At 47.7% G+C, this 16,786-nt stretch overlaps 4 protein-coding genes across 4 annotated transcripts; 2 read left to right on the top strand and 2 right to left on the bottom strand.

Annotated features, from left to right (window-relative positions):
- Positions 1-549: 549 nt before the first annotated feature.
- LOC117863896 (GDSL esterase/lipase At1g71691) lies at positions 550-2,866 on the top strand. Its single transcript, XM_034747802.2, has 5 exons — positions 550-881; positions 1,104-1,243; positions 1,329-1,577; positions 1,665-1,941; positions 2,046-2,866. The coding sequence occupies exons 1-5, from the start codon at positions 620-622 to the stop codon at positions 2,273-2,275; spliced, it is 1,158 nt and encodes a 385-aa protein (XP_034603693.1). The 5' UTR covers positions 550-619; the 3' UTR covers positions 2,276-2,866.
- An 89-nt stretch (positions 2,867-2,955) lies between these two features.
- On the top strand, positions 2,956-7,082 carry LOC117863895 (uncharacterized). Its single transcript, XM_034747801.2, has 15 exons — positions 2,956-3,234; positions 3,687-4,039; positions 4,279-4,402; positions 4,496-4,610; positions 4,719-4,879; positions 4,971-5,042; positions 5,164-5,232; positions 5,302-5,382; positions 5,454-5,573; positions 5,671-5,745; positions 5,915-5,995; positions 6,103-6,176; positions 6,252-6,312; positions 6,544-6,599; positions 6,730-7,082. Exons 1-15 carry the CDS (start codon positions 3,142-3,144, stop codon positions 6,806-6,808), a joined length of 1,614 nt encoding a protein of 537 aa, XP_034603692.1. The 5' UTR covers positions 2,956-3,141; the 3' UTR covers positions 6,809-7,082.
- Positions 7,083-7,597: 515 nt separating this feature from the next.
- LOC117863897 (uncharacterized) lies at positions 7,598-10,310 on the bottom strand. Its single transcript, XM_034747804.2, has 3 exons — positions 9,417-10,310; positions 8,372-8,491; positions 7,598-7,982 (listed from the first exon to the last, which is right to left on the bottom strand). The coding sequence occupies exons 1-3, from the start codon at positions 9,993-9,995 to the stop codon at positions 7,971-7,973; spliced, it is 711 nt and encodes a 236-aa protein (XP_034603695.1). The 5' UTR covers positions 9,996-10,310; the 3' UTR covers positions 7,598-7,970.
- Positions 10,311-10,630: 320 nt separating this feature from the next.
- Positions 10,631-15,525, bottom strand: LOC117863894 (uncharacterized). The gene is made up of 10 exons (XM_034747800.2): positions 15,302-15,525; positions 13,304-13,795; positions 13,040-13,202; positions 12,350-12,943; positions 11,862-12,242; positions 11,698-11,773; positions 11,532-11,595; positions 11,259-11,418; positions 11,038-11,151; positions 10,631-10,934 (listed from the first exon to the last, which is right to left on the bottom strand). Exons 1-10 carry the CDS (start codon positions 15,418-15,420, stop codon positions 10,869-10,871), a joined length of 2,229 nt encoding a protein of 742 aa, XP_034603691.1. The 5' UTR covers positions 15,421-15,525; the 3' UTR covers positions 10,631-10,868.
- Positions 15,526-16,786: the final 1,261 nt, after the last annotated feature.

Below are 16,786 nucleotides of genomic sequence, written 5' to 3'. Positions count from 1 at the left end.
AGCCTGTAACTGAAAAGGATTCCAACTTAGCAAGATGCCAATCCTTACCAGTTCAACTCTACATTGATGGATTCTATGCTTCACAACAAAATTCCAGCTAGCTGCATGCGACCTCGCGTCGCGTTCTCTGAACCACGAGGCACCGGCCGCTCGCAACCGCGAACGGTCTGAAAACCCAATCCTGACTCTTTTCATCCTCATGCAATTCAAATTTGCCTCTCTTCCATACGCTGTCACTTGTTTCATGTCACCAATGGCAAGTTGACATTGCAAAATTGAAGTTCTACGCCCGTTTTTTAATTGTCGGCGTAACCGATGAACACGACGCCGCGACAGGTTAGCCGTTCATGTGCGTTACAGAACAAACAGCATATCCTTTGGATTATCTACTACTGCGGCGAGGGATTCAAAGATACTGGCATGTACGTATACGTACTGCCGTACGTATTTTTTTTTACGCTCCATTATGCCATCCAATAGGAAATCATGTCGTTTGCTTCAAGATGCATGTATATATATACACATGACGGACCTTGAGACGAATGGCAGCATCTATCGCTCTGAAGAAACTGAGAGCGTCAGCAGCCAGCACCCAGCACGGGCAGAGGGGCTAGCTCCAATGGCTAGCCGCCGCGGGTCATTGGCGCTCGTCGTCCTGTGCTCGTTGCTCGTGCTCGCGCCGCACGGTGCCGCGAAGAAGCCCCGCCTCGTGCCGGCGATGTTCGTGTTCGGGGACTCCCTGGTGGACGTCGGCAACAACAACCACCTGGCCCAGTGCAACCTCAGCTGCAAGGCCAACTACGCGCCCTACGGCATCGACTTGCCCTGCCGCTCGCCGACCGGCCGGTTCAGCAATGGCTACAACATGGCGGATCAGCTAGGTATAATGCATCGGGAATCTAGGCACGACATTGGTTGTCTGTGGTCGCGGAGGACAAAGATTTTTTTTCTTTAAAAAAAATCTGAACAATTTTTTTTTAAAAAAATATTCTAGGACATGAGATGCACTGCTCGAGATGTTTGCGACTTGGAACTGTTGTGTAGAGTAGAGAGTAGGACTGTGACTGACAAGAATTATATTGTTGCCGATCGTCGACGAACAGCTCAGCTGCTGGGCTTTGCCAAGAGCCCGCCGCCTTTCCTCTCCCTGTCGAACGCGAGCGTCTACCAGCGGATGAGCACAGGCGGCATCAACTTCGCGTCAGGAGGGTCGGGGCTCCTTCCTGAGACCGGCTTCAACACGGTAATACGCGCGTGCACCTGCTCGGCGCCGCTCGGCCGTTGTTGATCGCCGTCGGTGCTCACCACTGGTTCTGTTCTGTGTGCAGTGTGGCGAGGTGATTCCCATGTCCGAGCAAGTCGGGAACTTCACGAGTCTCGTTCGAAGAAGGTCTGGAAGCGGACGAGACCGGACGGAGGCTGACCTCATCTCCAAGTCTCTCATCTTCATTAGCGTCGGCAGCAATGACCTGTTCGAGTATGCCGATAATTTCACACAAGCTAACGTCAGTGACCCTAGCCGTAACGACACGGAGTTCTTGCAAAGGCTCATTGCCTCCTACACGGGTTACGTCAAGGTGTGCATCTAAAGAACTCACTCTCTCCAACAAGATGACAATTTAGTTACAAAATGCATCGTTTCTCAACGTGAGGTGAAATGCTAGGACTTGTATGCCGCCGGGGCGACGAAATTCAGCGTGCTGAGCCCATCGCTGGTTGGCTGCTGCCCATTCCAGAGGGCGGTAGCGAAGCAGTTCAATGGCAGCGAACAACAGTCCGGCTGCCTCGGCTTGGCGAACAACCTCTCCCGGCAGCTCCACCCCATGATCGCCTCCATGCTGCAGGACCTCAGCCTGGAGCTGCCCGGCATGAACTACTCCCTCGGCGACGCCATCGAGATGGCCGAATTCGTCTTCAAAAGACCTAGAACGCGTGACTACAGTAATAATCAACTTATAACACTAATGCTCCTGACATAACCCTTGTCGTCAGAACTTTCTTAGCAGCGTTTCTGATGTTGATGTTCCTTTTTTTTTTTTGCATAGACTTCACCACGCTGGACCGTCCGTGCTGCGGCTCGGGCGAATTCGGCGAGGGCATGTGCAACACCTGGGATCCCCTGTGCCAGAACCGGAGCAGCTACTTCTTCTGGGACAGGTTCCACCCCACCGACGCCGCGTCGGCGATCACCGCGAACGAGCTCTTCAACGACACCGGGCACTTCGTCAGCCCGATAAACGTGCAGCAGCTGGTGGCGCCGGGACCGCGACCATAAGGACACATTATTTGGTTGCGTGAATGCCACTGTAATACAAGTAATAATAAGTGGCCGTGTGGGTGTGACGATTTAGGATGTTGATTGAGGGCTCTATAGAGATTGTTGCGCGCTTGCGGAAGGTTCTCGTGGCGGCGTGTTCGTGACCGAAGATTCCTAGACGCATTGACATCTATTTGCTTGTCATGTTTGTAATTGTCCCAAACAAAAGACGGGGTATATACACATCTCCAACGAATGATAATGACTGCATTGTGTTGTTTCTGTATTAGTTTTGAGCAAACTTGTGTCTGTATTGTTAAACCCTTGTGCGCCGGGTTAGTCCTTTTCGTAAGGTTGGAAAAACAAAGGGTGAATAGACAATATGGTCACTTTTCGTCAGGAGACAATATGGTCCTCAAACTTTTTAAAAAAATGATTTGATGCAGAAATTTGGTTTTTTTTTACAGCAAGATGAAGAAATTTGGTTATGTGCTCCGGGTCCAGCTCGGGGTTCACGGTCCAGCCCAGAACACCCCCTTCGGGCAACCAAGAGACAAACCACACTACAAAGGCCGAAAGCCCGTCGCTGCCGCCGTCGAGGAGGGAAAAGAGGGGGCGCGCACGACACGGCCCGCTTGGCACTGTTTGCTGCCAAGCCCATCTGCTCTGTTCGCTCGGCGCTGCCTCGGTCTCTCCCGTTCCCCGTCTCCGCGCCGCCACGCCTGGAACTCCGCCCCCGTCGTCTCGCCGCGAGGCGCCCGTTCCGGCGGCCGGGAGCTATTACTGAAACGAGATTAAGCGTAACCTGTGCTTGACCGCCTTGCTCGCAGCAGCCCGTGTCACCAGTCGGCACCGCGGGATTAGATAGGATTCAACACCCTTCCATGGCTGAGGAGGAGGCACGGAGCATCCTTGAACGCGCCGCGGAGTCGTCCTTCCCACCGCTACACGCCGTTCACCATCTCCTCTCCGTTGGGGTACGGCTGCTCTTACCTGCTTGTGTGATGTTGACTTACTTAGTGTTTGATACTTGATCACACCTTTCAGTTCGCCTCGGCGCGAACCCGTTAGATTCGTGGAGCGGTTTTTACGTCTGATTTTGTGTATATTCGAACACTGGTTTTTTCGCTGCTTCTGTGCTACAAGAGCATCTAGTACTATCAGGGTCGATTGTTTGAGCGAGTTTGGAAGAGAGGCTTTGATCTGTGGAGTGGCCTCTTTTGATTTAAAATTCTGACTGCTGTTTTTTCAATAGGGAGGAACGCTTTGTTTCCTTGTGCCTCTAGTAACTAGTAAGCATGCTTGGGAGGTTTATTTATTGAAATTGTTGTATATTCCCACTTCTATTGTTACTCAGTAATGTACATCTTACCTGCTGATGCTTAATTCATAATTGGAGAAACACGTTGAACACTCTGTTGTATTGCAGGTCTGTGTGCGCTGCATCCTGCGCCTGCTTGGAGCCTATAGCAGTGCCTGCTCATTTGCATCTCTTACGGCATCAGTTTTGCATTCGTTTCTTGAGGAGCGTGACAATTCCATAAAAGGAGGGTCATGTTCATGTCTGTCAGCAGATGATTCCTACTGCTCTGTCTGCTTGGGAGTATTGCTGCCAGCCTGGCATCGAGAAGAGGGTGTAGAAACGTCCCATGGCGGTTTTCACATTGACAGCATCTCTTCAATGATATCTCAAGTAGTGCAAAAGGAGAGTTACCTAGTTGACGAGTTCTCTCTAGAAATTTCACTGCCTCCAGTCATAGCTGCTAATGAGCGTGCGGTTAGGTAAGCATCTCTACTTAACAATACAGATTCAATCTATAAGGGGTGCTTGATACAATCATATATTGTAAATAAGTGCCATCACAACTTTGTTCAACTAGCGAAAGTTTCATAGCACTGGGCCATATTTAGTCTTCAACTCTTAATGGATAGTTAAATGCAAATTCATGCCTTCTCTATTGCTACGAAACATGTGGTAACGCATCAGTGTTTGTATAACATGTTGGCTTTTACCTGAACAGATTGTACATGAAACAAAAATTTGGCAATGAGAATTGGTTCAAGGACAAAATGTTTCCACAACAAATCATGTCAGTGAAGGAAGCCTTGCGACTTTTGATGGTGCCATCACTCGAGAAACAAATGGTTAGTGTTTTCGTGACTTCACTGTGATACCAGGTTCTGAAATTAACAGTTGCTTGTTCTCTTACCTCAACATGGTTGGCTGAATTGTTGCAGAATGCCAAACATGATAACTGTTCGTTTAGAATTCGCTTGACATATACTCATGATGATGCTTCACAGAAGCTTCTTAGTTTATTGCCGAATGAGCACGGCCGTAAAAGGAAAACAGGTTTCATTATACTGGCGCACATTTTTCAACCCAATACTTTATTCTATTTAAAAGCTAAGACATCAGATTTGTTCTCCAATTGATGTTTTTTTTTTTGTGATATAACAGATTCAAGAAATGGAAGTGATACTTCAAATGAGGCTCATAAAAGAAATTCAACAGATGGCAACAATAAACAAATAAGTGAATCAGATTCATTCATCTACAAGACTCTTGAGGGCATCCAAGATCAAGAATTATGTAATTTAATTCAGTTGCCTCCGGAAAAGGTGATTACTCTCTGCTCTATTATATCGATTGTTCTAAGGAATAGGAAAACATTTATACCAACTTTTTTGTCATCTATTTCGATCATTTCAGGTGTCCAAACCCTGCCATCTTGTGATATCTTGCATGAGATCCCCTATATATATTGGTGGAAGGTATTTGAAGGTGTGCACAGTTAATCCTTTATCCAACCTGCATCATCATTCATAGCAGATAATTGTATGTATACCTTTTTTTTTATTTCACTAGGTTTCTGTTCCCTAATGATACTATTCTTCGTTGCCAGCTGTCAAGGAATGTCAGTCAATCATGTTGGATAATAGATGATGAGAGAATGGGGGAAGCTTCAGTTGAGGTAAGCTTGTCTCTCACTCTCCTTCCAAAAAAGGAGTGCTGCTCCTAACCAGCTCTGTAACCTTTTTAGGAGATAATTGGGGAGAACGTCCGTGTCATCTGCAGAGGTGATAGCTGCAAGTTCCATGCTGCTGGAAGAGAAGACATTGATGTAATGTTATGATCTGGATTCTGGAACTGTGCCTGTTGATATTTGCTATGCTGAACATATCATATATGCAGGTACGGATGCTTGGATCTGGTCGTCCATTTCTAGTTGAACTATTGAACGTTCGTTCCATCCCATCTGAAATTGAAGTTCAACAAATTGAAGACAGAATTAACAACTCTGAAAAGAAATATGTAAGCTGAATCCTGAGACTGAATCAAAATCGTAGAGGATGCACAAACTGAAACGCATTTGGATTGCATATGATTTGCTTATTTCATCATTTCGTAGGTCAGAGTCCGAAATCTCAAGTTGGTAGGCAATGAAATATGGACAATGATGCGTGAAGGGGAATCAGAGAAACAGGTACTACATGCAATTGAGGACAATATCATTGTGCTGAATGATGCTAGATTTGTTACTGGCTTCCTTCAATCTATTTTCTTTTTTGGTCCTGCCATGTTGCATTACCAACTGAATTGCTGAACCTATATGTTGCCTTGACAATTAAGGCTTATTTTACTATATATTGCAGAAGCAATATACTGCCCTTATATGGACTTCTCGTGAATTGGCGGAAAATGATCTACATAATATATCTGTTACGAAGGATATGGTATGCCCAAACCTGCAAAGTATTGTCTCGATTGATGTTCTGTAATTTCTTTGTTCAATAAAATTTGTGTCATAACATGTGACGGTATTCTCGTGGCTCTGTTGTAGGAAATTGTACAGAAGACCCCAATAAGAGTACTTCACCGTAGAAGCCCATTAGAGCGGAAACGTATTATACACTGGTGAGCCTCAGCTTTATATATATTCCACTATTCAAAAATGGGCATAATCTGAGCAGCAGTATTCTTGTCCATCAGGATGGAGATTGAGAAACTCAAAGGCAGCTCAAACTATTACTTGTTGCATCTATGCACGCAGGTTGGTACTGCAACCATCTTGCCATTTTCCACAGATAATTTCACTGTATATCATTATCATTGGTGGCTGTATGTTTGTTTTTCTGCAAAACAAGATGGATTATAAAATGTTCCAGAGGTTCAATTCCTTTTTTAGTAGATATCGCTAGGAGAATGCATAAAAAGTGAGGCCCAAATGTGCATTCAGTGTTCTGTTTGCTCTTTCTCATAATCCACTGTTATATGCTCATAGGCTGGAACATACATCAAGGAATTCGTGCACGGCGATCTTGGACGCACGCACCCCAGGTATCATTGTCTCTTTTCTTTTCCTTTATTTAGCCTTGTCATTTGCCTACAGTCACATTTACAGTAGCTTACTGTGGTCCCATGAAATAAAAAAGATGCATGTTTAGCCCTCGTTCCATTGCTGTTGCAGTATCGGAGCCATATTTGGGTGCAGAGCTGAGATTTTGCAACTCGACGTCACTGATGTTAAGATGGACTTCCTCCAATAGGCCATGCTCAACTAGCACGGATGGCTCTCGCGGGTGCCCCTGCAATCTACACTAACAGGTCGCCACCCCTGCAGTCTTCTGCAGATAATGAGGCAATGCAGCATTGAGAAGCGGCTCCAAAATATGTTCCGCTCGCTGCCCGTACAAGCTCGGCTATATTTTTTTACTCCTGCGTTGTTGAGAAACTCAACATGTTATTCCTTGTGCTGCTGTACAATGGCATTATATGTACATTGAGTAACACTGCGCAATGCACGACTTTATCTTTTTTTTCCCCGAAAAGGACGGCAAGAACTCTGCCGGGAAATTTAAAGAAAAGGCAAGTGCAACTATATACAATACTAATCAAAGAAAGGGAGAGAGCAACCATGACAACCAAGAAGCCACTTCTCGAGAGAGAGAAATCAACCGCCGGCGGAGATATAGCAATTGAAACTCTGTTGAATTGATCAAAATTAAGTAAGAAGGACGCTTCTACAGCTTGCAGTTCAACTCGCTTGAAAGTACGTCGGTTCCTCACTCCAAACGTGCGACTATACTGATCTATCTAATGCTGTCATCTGATAATCTCCAAGCAAGCAAATGGCAGTATCACTGTTAAGCCCATTGCACAATTTTTTTCAAAATTTAAGTGTCATTGCCTCATTGGGCAACCACATCTGACAATCTCCAAATAAGAAAACTGCATCATATTTTAACTTGGTAACTTGCATACACAAGGTACGACAACACAAACTATCAGCAGCAACTACGGAGCCGTATTAAATCCAATAGAAAGGTTAAGCCAAATAAGTAAAGGGTTGCCTCTGTAACTCAATGACATATCATGGTTCAGCCCAGTGCACCAATTTGTTCAGAATTCAAAGGTACTATTACACCCGAACTATGTTTGGGGTACAAACATGGTTCAACCATATTAAGCACAAAAAGGAAACTGAACAGAATCTTAAATCAATATACATCGCTGCAGTTTGGTGATTATTAGCCGAGAAACTGAACATCTGCCTAGCTCAAGCTCTGCTGCTCATCCAGTCCTGCTTGGGGATGGGTCTCCAATATGCTATGGTTCATGAAACTTTACAGCAGTTGAATGAGCCCACATAAGTCACAAACACTGAAGACTTGCCTCAAATTACTCAGACAGTTCAGTAGGAAAGCAGCATCACTCAGCAGCCTGCACATAAATATTTGTTTCAGGATTAGAACTCAGAACTACATCATTCTATACACATAATATAATATGCATAGCCATTTCTGCTCCCGAAGGCCAACATGAAACAAAGTTATCATTCCTAAAAATTTAGTTATCACTGCATGATGATATTTTAAACAGTAATGCCCTCATGAGTAGCTTATATGCAAGTTTGCTTCCATTCTTTTTTAGATGTGTCCACACAAACCACCAGAAAAATTTGATGAGATTAAGTGACAATTTCAATTTAAATGTCTTGATGCTGATGACGGCAGGTTCACATAAATCAGATTAACTAAAAATGACCTATGACATAGGGAAAAACATGTCCAGCAGATAGAAGTTGTGGTAAATATCTTATGTAAGCAAACCTGGTTAAGAGGATTGTCTGGAGATTTCTTCCATAATTTCCATATCATGTCCTTGTACTGATTCAGTGTTAGGCCTGGCTTTTCTTCCTTCAGCTTTGGGAGTTCTGCCTCTTCAAATGCCTGGCACAAAGATTGTTTCAAATGCATTTCAGCACCAAATGTCATATCAAAGAGTGGTTGAGTTAAATGTCCTATCAAACAGTTGTTGAATCAAATGCCTACTGAAGTTGAAAAAATAATCAGACCAAGTTGAAAACATAACCATGCAGAACAGAACACACTGCCTTATTGAAAGCCATGTAATTAAATATGTATCTACCTGTCAGTTACACTTACACTGTATTCCAAATTCAAGTAGTGAATATAGAAGATAATGAGTGTAATCTTTGAAAACTTAGATATTTTTACTTCTAATATACATGACACGTTACTTCCTAGGTTTGAACCAAATCAACTGAAATGCTATATTAAGTCTAAATGCGTCACTTATCAGCTACTATTGTACATTTTTTACAATTCTCAAATTTTGATACCATGACAAAGTAGGAATCAAACCAAAAGGCATTATGCATATGCATATTCCTGAGGACAATCACAAGCAGGAACAGCCTAGAGCAGGAAAAAAATGTACAATCCTATTGCAGTATTGATTTTGATATCGCATCTCAACCATGAAGACAGTGTCTACAAGAAGTCTGTTACACCTAATGGATCAGGTATTGACCCCATCCGCCTCCTACTTTAGAAAAAAATCAAAGTTAATTGTATCTACTGATGATGAAGATAAGCCATACATCACAGGAAACACTTGGCCAATTACTAAATCATTTTTAACCTTTTCAATTGCACAGCCTCACAGGTCAGATGAACCAAACACTAGCATATAACCTAATGACCATTCAATGGTAGAATTAGACAACAGTTTGATTTTTCCAACATATCTAGAATTGTAGATTTATATTTTCTAAATGATTTACAAAGTTTCAAATAGCTGGAAACAATTTAGAGTAAAGGGGGATGGCAAATTTTGGTCAAATTATTGTACCTTGAAGGACGACTTGAGGCGCCGCTCAGGATGCTTGTCAGCGGGCAGTGCCGCCTGCGGATCGACAACCGACATCCGCGCGATGGCCTCCTCTACCGACCTGGCCTCGATGAGGGAGTCGTCCCTGTTGGTGTTGGCGACTAGGACGACGCGCTCGTACTCCTCCTCCTCGGCCATCCGGGCGGCCCGCTTCTTGGCTGCCTCCGCCTCCCGCTCGAGGCGGAGCCTCTCCTCCTCGCGGAGGCGCGTGAGCTCGGCCTCGGTGACCTTGGGCGGCGGGGCCGCGACGCGGGACGCCTTGCGCGCGGCGGCCTTGGACGGCGCCGACGCGGACGCCGCCACGGCCGCGGCCTCGGCCTCGGCGAGGCGGCGGTTCTCGGCCTTGCGCGCCGCGGCCTCGGCGCGCTTCTCGGCGTCCTCCTCCCGGCGGCGCGCGGCGCGGGACTTGGGGCCCTCGGCCTCGGCCCAGTACTGCTCCTCCTTGGCGCGCTCCTGGCGGTCGCGGCGGTCGGCCTCCGTGGCGGATCGCCGCTCGCGGGCCGCCTCCGCCTTGGAGTTCACGCCCATCTTCTTCGGCATCGCGCCACCCGCGTGCGGCGGCTGGCGGCGCGGCGCGGCGTGTGGCTGGGCGGCGGCGGGATTGCCGGAAGGAACTGCAATCTGAACTCCGCCACGCGAATTGGGGGGGTTACGTTGTGCTGTGGGCGAGGTGAGGTGCCTTGGCTGCAGAAATTGGCCGGCGGCGTGGGGTGAGTCCGGCTAGGGCACGCGTTCGAGAATTGTTCTCTACGCGGTGCTGGTCTTGGATGACGGAATCAGGTGGATGCGCAGACGCACACGTTTCCCTTGTTTGGGATGGGACCTGGCGTGGCGGTAACAATTCTCGAGAGCCAAGAAGTGTTCAATCAGAATGAGTATGTTATTTATACTCCCTCGGGAGTCGTTTTGGACAGCGACAAGGTCTTCAATAGCCTGTTCGCTTCAGCTTATTCAGCCGGCTTATCAGCCACCAAACAGTGTTTTCCTCTCACAACAAATCAGCCGTTTCAGCTTTTCAGCCGGCTTATAAGCTGAAGCGAACAGGCTGCAAAGTATTACTTTGACTCATTGTTTTTATAAAAATATTTATCAAAAAGTGATATATGTATATTTTTATGAAAGTATTTTTCAAGACAATCTATTTATATGGCTTTCACATTTCCAAACTCAACAACTTAAAAGTTATTCATGATTTATATTCCCAATGTTTAACCCAAATATTATCCAAAACGATTTTATTTTCCTATACGGAGGGAGTATGTACACATCATGTAAGCCGTGTCGAGTCGACCCGGGCAGTTATACAGTACATCACGTTATAGCCTCAATACCGGTTCAATCTAGTAGCCTGCTAGTACTAGCAAAGGGCCGCCTGCCAACTTCGCATGGTGGGGGTGAGGCCGTCGGAGGCTCTCAATCGATCCAAGACACGCCCATCATCTTCGCAGCGAACGCGTACCGATCCGCCGCCTCGTCGATCTGACAAACAGAACAGAGCGATTCAGGTCAAGTAAGGGATTGGAGCGAGCACAAGATCAGGCGTTGCGCCGTTGCAGAGGCGCTCGAGAGAGGCAGAGCATACGATCTTCTGCGTGGAGCGTCCGCAGCCGTGGCCGCTCTTGCGCTCGATCCGGCCGATGATGGGGTTCGTCTGCGGGCTGCCCTCCGCGCCCGCGCGCAGGACGTGCTGCAGCGTCTGCAGGATTGGCGGATTGGATAGGTTGAGACGGGAACGAGCCCTCCTAGGTGGAAAGAAAGAAACAGAGGCAGACCCCCAACTGGACTGTAGTATCACGTACGTACCGCGAGGAACTTGAGCGTGTGCGACGGCACCACGCGGTCGTCGTGGTCCGCCGTCAGCAGCATCGTCGGAGGGTACTGCCCGCCCCAGCACACGCGGCGACGGGGGTCGTCGTCACCCTTCTCCTCCCACGGCCGCCGCACGTTGTGGAGAGGAGAGTACCTGCACCATCGGTAGATTCAGCAGTGAGTAAGAGCGATGACGAATTGACGACAGGCAAAGCTATGTTGCCCCGACGTTCAGACTTTCAGATAATGAAACTGTGTCATACGTACTTGATAAGCCAATGGAATTCTTCCTCGTTCTCCGAGCATCCAAAGTCGCAGGTCCAAGCACGGCCTGTGCAGATGCAGAGGAGGAGCACACCCCATGAGATGTCACCATAGCTGAAGCAAAACTAGTTTTGTAACAAGTCGTGGTTTTCAGGAACAGAGGCGGAACCTATGGTGAACTTGTGGAACCGAAGCATGTCCATCACCCCCACATGAGCCAGAGCACACCCGAACAGATCAGGCCGCTGCAACCACAAGTCCAAGTCCCCGCTCATTTCTCCTCCGCACCAAAACCATGAACTGACACAGCACGACACGATCAAGACTACTGACCTGATTCAGGCAGGCGGCTACCAGGAGCCCCCCGTTGCTGCCGCCCTCGATGCACAGCCTCGTCGGGTTGGTGTACCCCGCGGCGACGAGGAACTCGCCGGCGGCGATGAAGTCGTCGAAGCAGTTCTGCTTGTTCGCCAGCGACCCGGCCCTGTGCCAGCCCTCGCCGTACTCGCCGCCGCCCCTGATGTTGGCGACGCACGTCACGAACCCGAGGTTCCTCATGAGGACGACGCGGGTCACGCTGAACTGCGGCGTCATGCTCATGCCGAAGCCGCCGTAGCCGAACAGCAGCGCCGGGTGTGATCCGTTGAGGTTCAGGTTCTTCTTGGAGACGATGAACATCGGGATCTTGGTACCGTCCTTACTTGGATAGAACACCTGAAGAAAACAAACAGCAGATACTTCAGATATGATGTTCAGGTTAGTCAGACAAGAAAAAAAATGTTTCTTGACAGTTCTTTTTTCCCCCAGATTATGAGAGTTACCTGCTTTGCTTCAAACTCGTTGCGATCAAAGCCAGGGACTGAAATCTCTCTGTACACGCTCATCTCCGGGACTTCAGTGCTGACATCGCACCTATAGATGATTCCCGGGGTAAGGAAGCTCGCGAACTCGATGAACACTTCAGAATCCACTCGTCTACCGGAGATCCCGTTGACAGTGCCGATGTCAATGGGTATGTCATGAAGCAGCTCCCCAGTAACCAGGCTCCTCATCTGCAGGACATACTTGACATCCGACAGGTAGTTCACCAGGAGCTTGCCGCCATGGACGGCGCAGGCCGATTCCAGGACGGCCTTCTCGTCCTCAGGAAGAACGTCTGCCCACGATCCGGACTCGTCGACGTCCACCCTCGACAGTTTGTACCTCGGAGCGTCTTTGTTAGTGAGAAACGTGAACTCGGTGCCGTCGTTGGCGATGAGTCCGTAGTACGCCTCGAACTTGTCCACGAGCTTGACGAAGGGGAGCATGCCGTGGGTGCCCCTCATGCCTTCCAGACCATGAGCGAGAGCTGAGAGGTCGCAGTAGTACAGCTTGTTCACCGGCTCTGAAGTTTCTGAAACTGACAGAATCACATACTGCCGCAAGGAACAGCAGATATCACATTAGGATTACCGTCGCTTTTGCCAGTGCTTAGACAGGGTAGGTGAAGAACTTTGTACCAAAAAAAATACCTTGCCGTCTTCTGTGACTTCAGGGATGTAGATGTACTTGGGATGGTCAGGGTCTCTCCAGCACAGCACGTCCTGCGACTGGTCCGTTCCGAGGAAATGGTAGTAGACTTCGTGGTTGAGGTTGACGTCAGTCTTGATCCCGGATTCGAGTGCTTCACCATCCCTGCTCACCATCACCAACATTGCCAACTGAATCTCGAAACACAGTTGCCATTTCTTCAAAAACAAGTACAGTCGTGTAAAACTAGAAACTTTGGCACCAACCTTGGAGCCGGAAAGCGAGAGTAGAAGAACCCCAGCCCGTCACGAGTCCACGCGATGCGCGAGAATTTCACCCAGGAGAGCGTGTCTGGCAGGTGCTCCCTGTCGCGCACGCGCATGACCCTGATGGTGACCCAGTCACTGCCGCTGGCGCTGGTGCCGTAGGCGAGGTGGTCGCCGGCGTCGCTGACGCCGACCATGCCGAGCGACACGGTGCCGTCGTCGCTGAAGGCGTTGGGGTCGAGCAGCACGGCGGAGTCGCCGCCCAGCCCGTGCTGCACGTAGAGGGCGCTGTGCGGCCGGAGCCCCGGGTTGTGGAAGTAGAAGTAGCTGCCGCCGCGCTTGAAGGGCGCGCGGAAGCGCGGGTGGTCGAAGAGCGAGGTGAGCTGCCCGCGCAGGCGCCCGCGGTGGTCGCAGGTGGACAGCACGGCGTCGGCCACGGCCGCCTGCGCGGACACGAATTCCTTGACCTCCTCCGAGTCCAGCTGCTCCATCCTGGTAACCGGCAACACAGTACCATGAGAAGCAGAACTACGTTTCTATGATTGTGAAGGAAGGAACGAATCGAATCATGTATTACTAATTTGTTTTCCAAAACCTGTTTTCATTCATATTTGATCTACTATGCTCGATGCAATCCATGTGTTCACACATGACTGATACGAAAAGTTTTGAGCCATCCCTAGCAGACCCTCTAAACAGCCTGCTACTCCATGTTAAAAACACGCACTTCAGCATGACTTCTACTTGCTCCTTATTTTGGGAAGGATTCCAATTTTCCCCTCCACACTCTATTCCTAAGGCTCTATGGAGCCCTCTATCCATGGAAATTATTGTTGGAGTTGGACACATTTTTATAGTCCTTAAAAAATAGAGAATCCCATTTGATCTCTAGAGAGAACCCCATTTGATCTTTAGAGATTTTGATTTGAGGGCTATCGTTGAAATTGCTTTTAATCAAATGGGATTAGGAAAAAATCCCTCCAACCATATGTATGGAAAGTGAATTTTAAAAGGAGTAAACAAATAATTAGAGATCAAAGCTGGAGGAGCGACATCATTTGATCCAAAAGTTTCTTCACGCAACAGCAGGGCTCCTTGACTCCTCAATCATACCAGAAAAAAAGGTTGTTTTCGACTTGTCGGTGGTCAGACTTTAGCACCAGCGGGCGGCACCCTGGATGCCGGAATGGAACTTGGAGGCACGACACGATTGGTTTCGCGGTGTTTAGGTTAGAGGTCTGGGTTGAGGATCTGGCGGTGTAAACCGTGCCTTGCTGCGCCAGGGAATTCAGAGGATCATGTGGGGCTCTGACAGAGCCACAGCAACAGAGGGTGCATTGCATGTGTACTTTCTGAGTTTTTACCGCCTGTGCTGCAGGGTACTTGATGCATCACCGATTCACCGTGGTGCTTAGGTGAGGAATCAGTAATTCTCTTAGGAAACGGTAATTCAGCAAAAAAGAAAAAAAAGAGAAGGGGTGGATTGGACCATGAAGTTGTTTAATTCGACTTCTGTTCCAAAGGAAAAACTACAGTTCCAAAAATAAACATAGTTGCTGATTGTTCAGTGAATAAAAGGCGTTTCTCTGCTATTCTTCAGAGTATGCTCTACGTTTATTATGCTAGGCAAATTTTATTACAGCAATAACGCTAGCAGTAACATATATACTCCCTTCATCCACAAAGGCGTTCCTTTAGATTTGTTCTAAGTCAAAATGTTTTAAGTTTGATCAAATTTATAATAAAGAGTATCAATATTTATAATACTAACTAGGTATGCTATGAAAACATATTTCATAATGAATCTAACGAAATTTGGTAGACATAACAAATATTGATATGTTTTTATAAAAATTTGATCAAATATAAGATGGTTATAAAACTAAATAGACACTCGCATAGGGACAGAGGAGTGCAAAGGAACATAAAGTACTTCCAAGAACGAGAGTTTTTCAACAAGCTACAGAGAAATCAGGTGAAAGGCACATGGAGACTCACCATCTGTAGGGGTCCGGCACGGGAACGCCATGGTAATCGTCGACAATGCCGTCGTCGCGGCGTGCCTGAGGGTACTTGAGCGGCAGCAGCGGCTCGTCGGCGGCGGCGAGGGACCCCATGGCGACCGGAGAAGAAGCAAAGCAACGGCGTGGTAGCTAGGCAATGGCCGCCGTCACGCGCCAAGAGCGGGAAGCAGGCACGAAGAAGCCACGCGATGGCAACACAGTGGACGGAGCCTTATATAGAGGTAGAGCCCCCAGGATGTGATCATGCGGCGGGCGTTTCCTTTTCGTTCTTTAAAGAAGTTTAGGCAGCTAACTATGCCGAGCGAGAGAGAGAGAGAGTACCAGAAAAAAGAAAAAAAATCTGCAACGACGGATAAAGTTTCGTGATAATCCATTCGACATCTTTGCTTTGCTTTACACCAACGCAGGTCTGCTGGCAGGGGAGAAATTAATATAGAATGGATTTTGTTTATTCTCGTACAGAGAGAATCAGAGAAAAAGGAGGGGAGGCAATTCCAGCAGACTGAATAATGTGAGGCCACATTGACCTGCAGGAACGCGAGGATGTCGCCATGGGGGCGTAACGATGTTGCCATGCATGGACTCATTCATGGGGATGCGTCGCTGTCACGCGCGAGACGCTGCACTACTGCACAAGGGCAGAGCTCACGAGCCATGGCCTCGTTGGAATATACTGTCGAGGTTCTCCTCTGGTTGTGTATTTTTTTTTCTTTTTACTGTCGAGGATCGAGATTCTTGGCTGGGCCTGGGCGTCCATCTCTAGGATTGGGGATATGCAAAAATTTGTTGAGTAAATACTAAAGATCAGGGAGGGAACGCTCACTGTGACACTGTTCCTGGACCCTGTATCGTCGTCCCCTGGCAAGTGGCAGTAGGGTAGTTTGTTTTCAGTTTTCACTCCATCTCACACAATCACCGCCGAAGTGAAAACCTAGAGCTCCGCACTTGTCCAGGGCCCACAACCCACTTTTGTGTACGAAAGCACATACCTCTGGCTGGACCTGGAAACTGGCCCAGTTTTGTATACCACGCGGGCGGAGACACCGTAGTAGGCCCGCAGACGAAACTGATCCTTGTAATATTCTCTGCCCAGAAAGGCAGAAATGTTCTAGAATCGTGGGCTATATGTGCCAGAATGCAGCCCACTCGTATAATAACCTAGTTCTACCGGAGATCCTATCCGCACGATCTCCTCCCATCGCCCTCGTGCAAACATCTTCAACCGTTGCATCTTCTCTCCAAACCCTAGCCCTCCAGTTATCATGCCAGCTTGAGCTGCAAGCGTACGAATCAGTTGTAGCTTTTTCCTTAGAGTATTCTTTAAGGTTTATCAATTCGTAAAAATGGTTATAGGATCTAGACTAACTAAGCATCGGGAAACATGATTCGAGTTGCAAAGTGATTGTGAATAGGCATAATAGACATGGATAGATAAGAACATCATCAGATATGAATAAGA

The sequence above is a fragment of the Setaria viridis genome, chromosome 7 (genome assembly GCF_005286985.2).
Source record: "Setaria viridis chromosome 7, Setaria_viridis_v4.0, whole genome shotgun sequence".
Classification (NCBI taxonomy): domain Eukaryota; kingdom Viridiplantae; phylum Streptophyta; class Magnoliopsida; order Poales; family Poaceae; genus Setaria; species Setaria viridis.
Note: the sequence above shows the minus strand (reverse complement) of the source record. Positions and strands in the feature narration are given on the sequence as shown.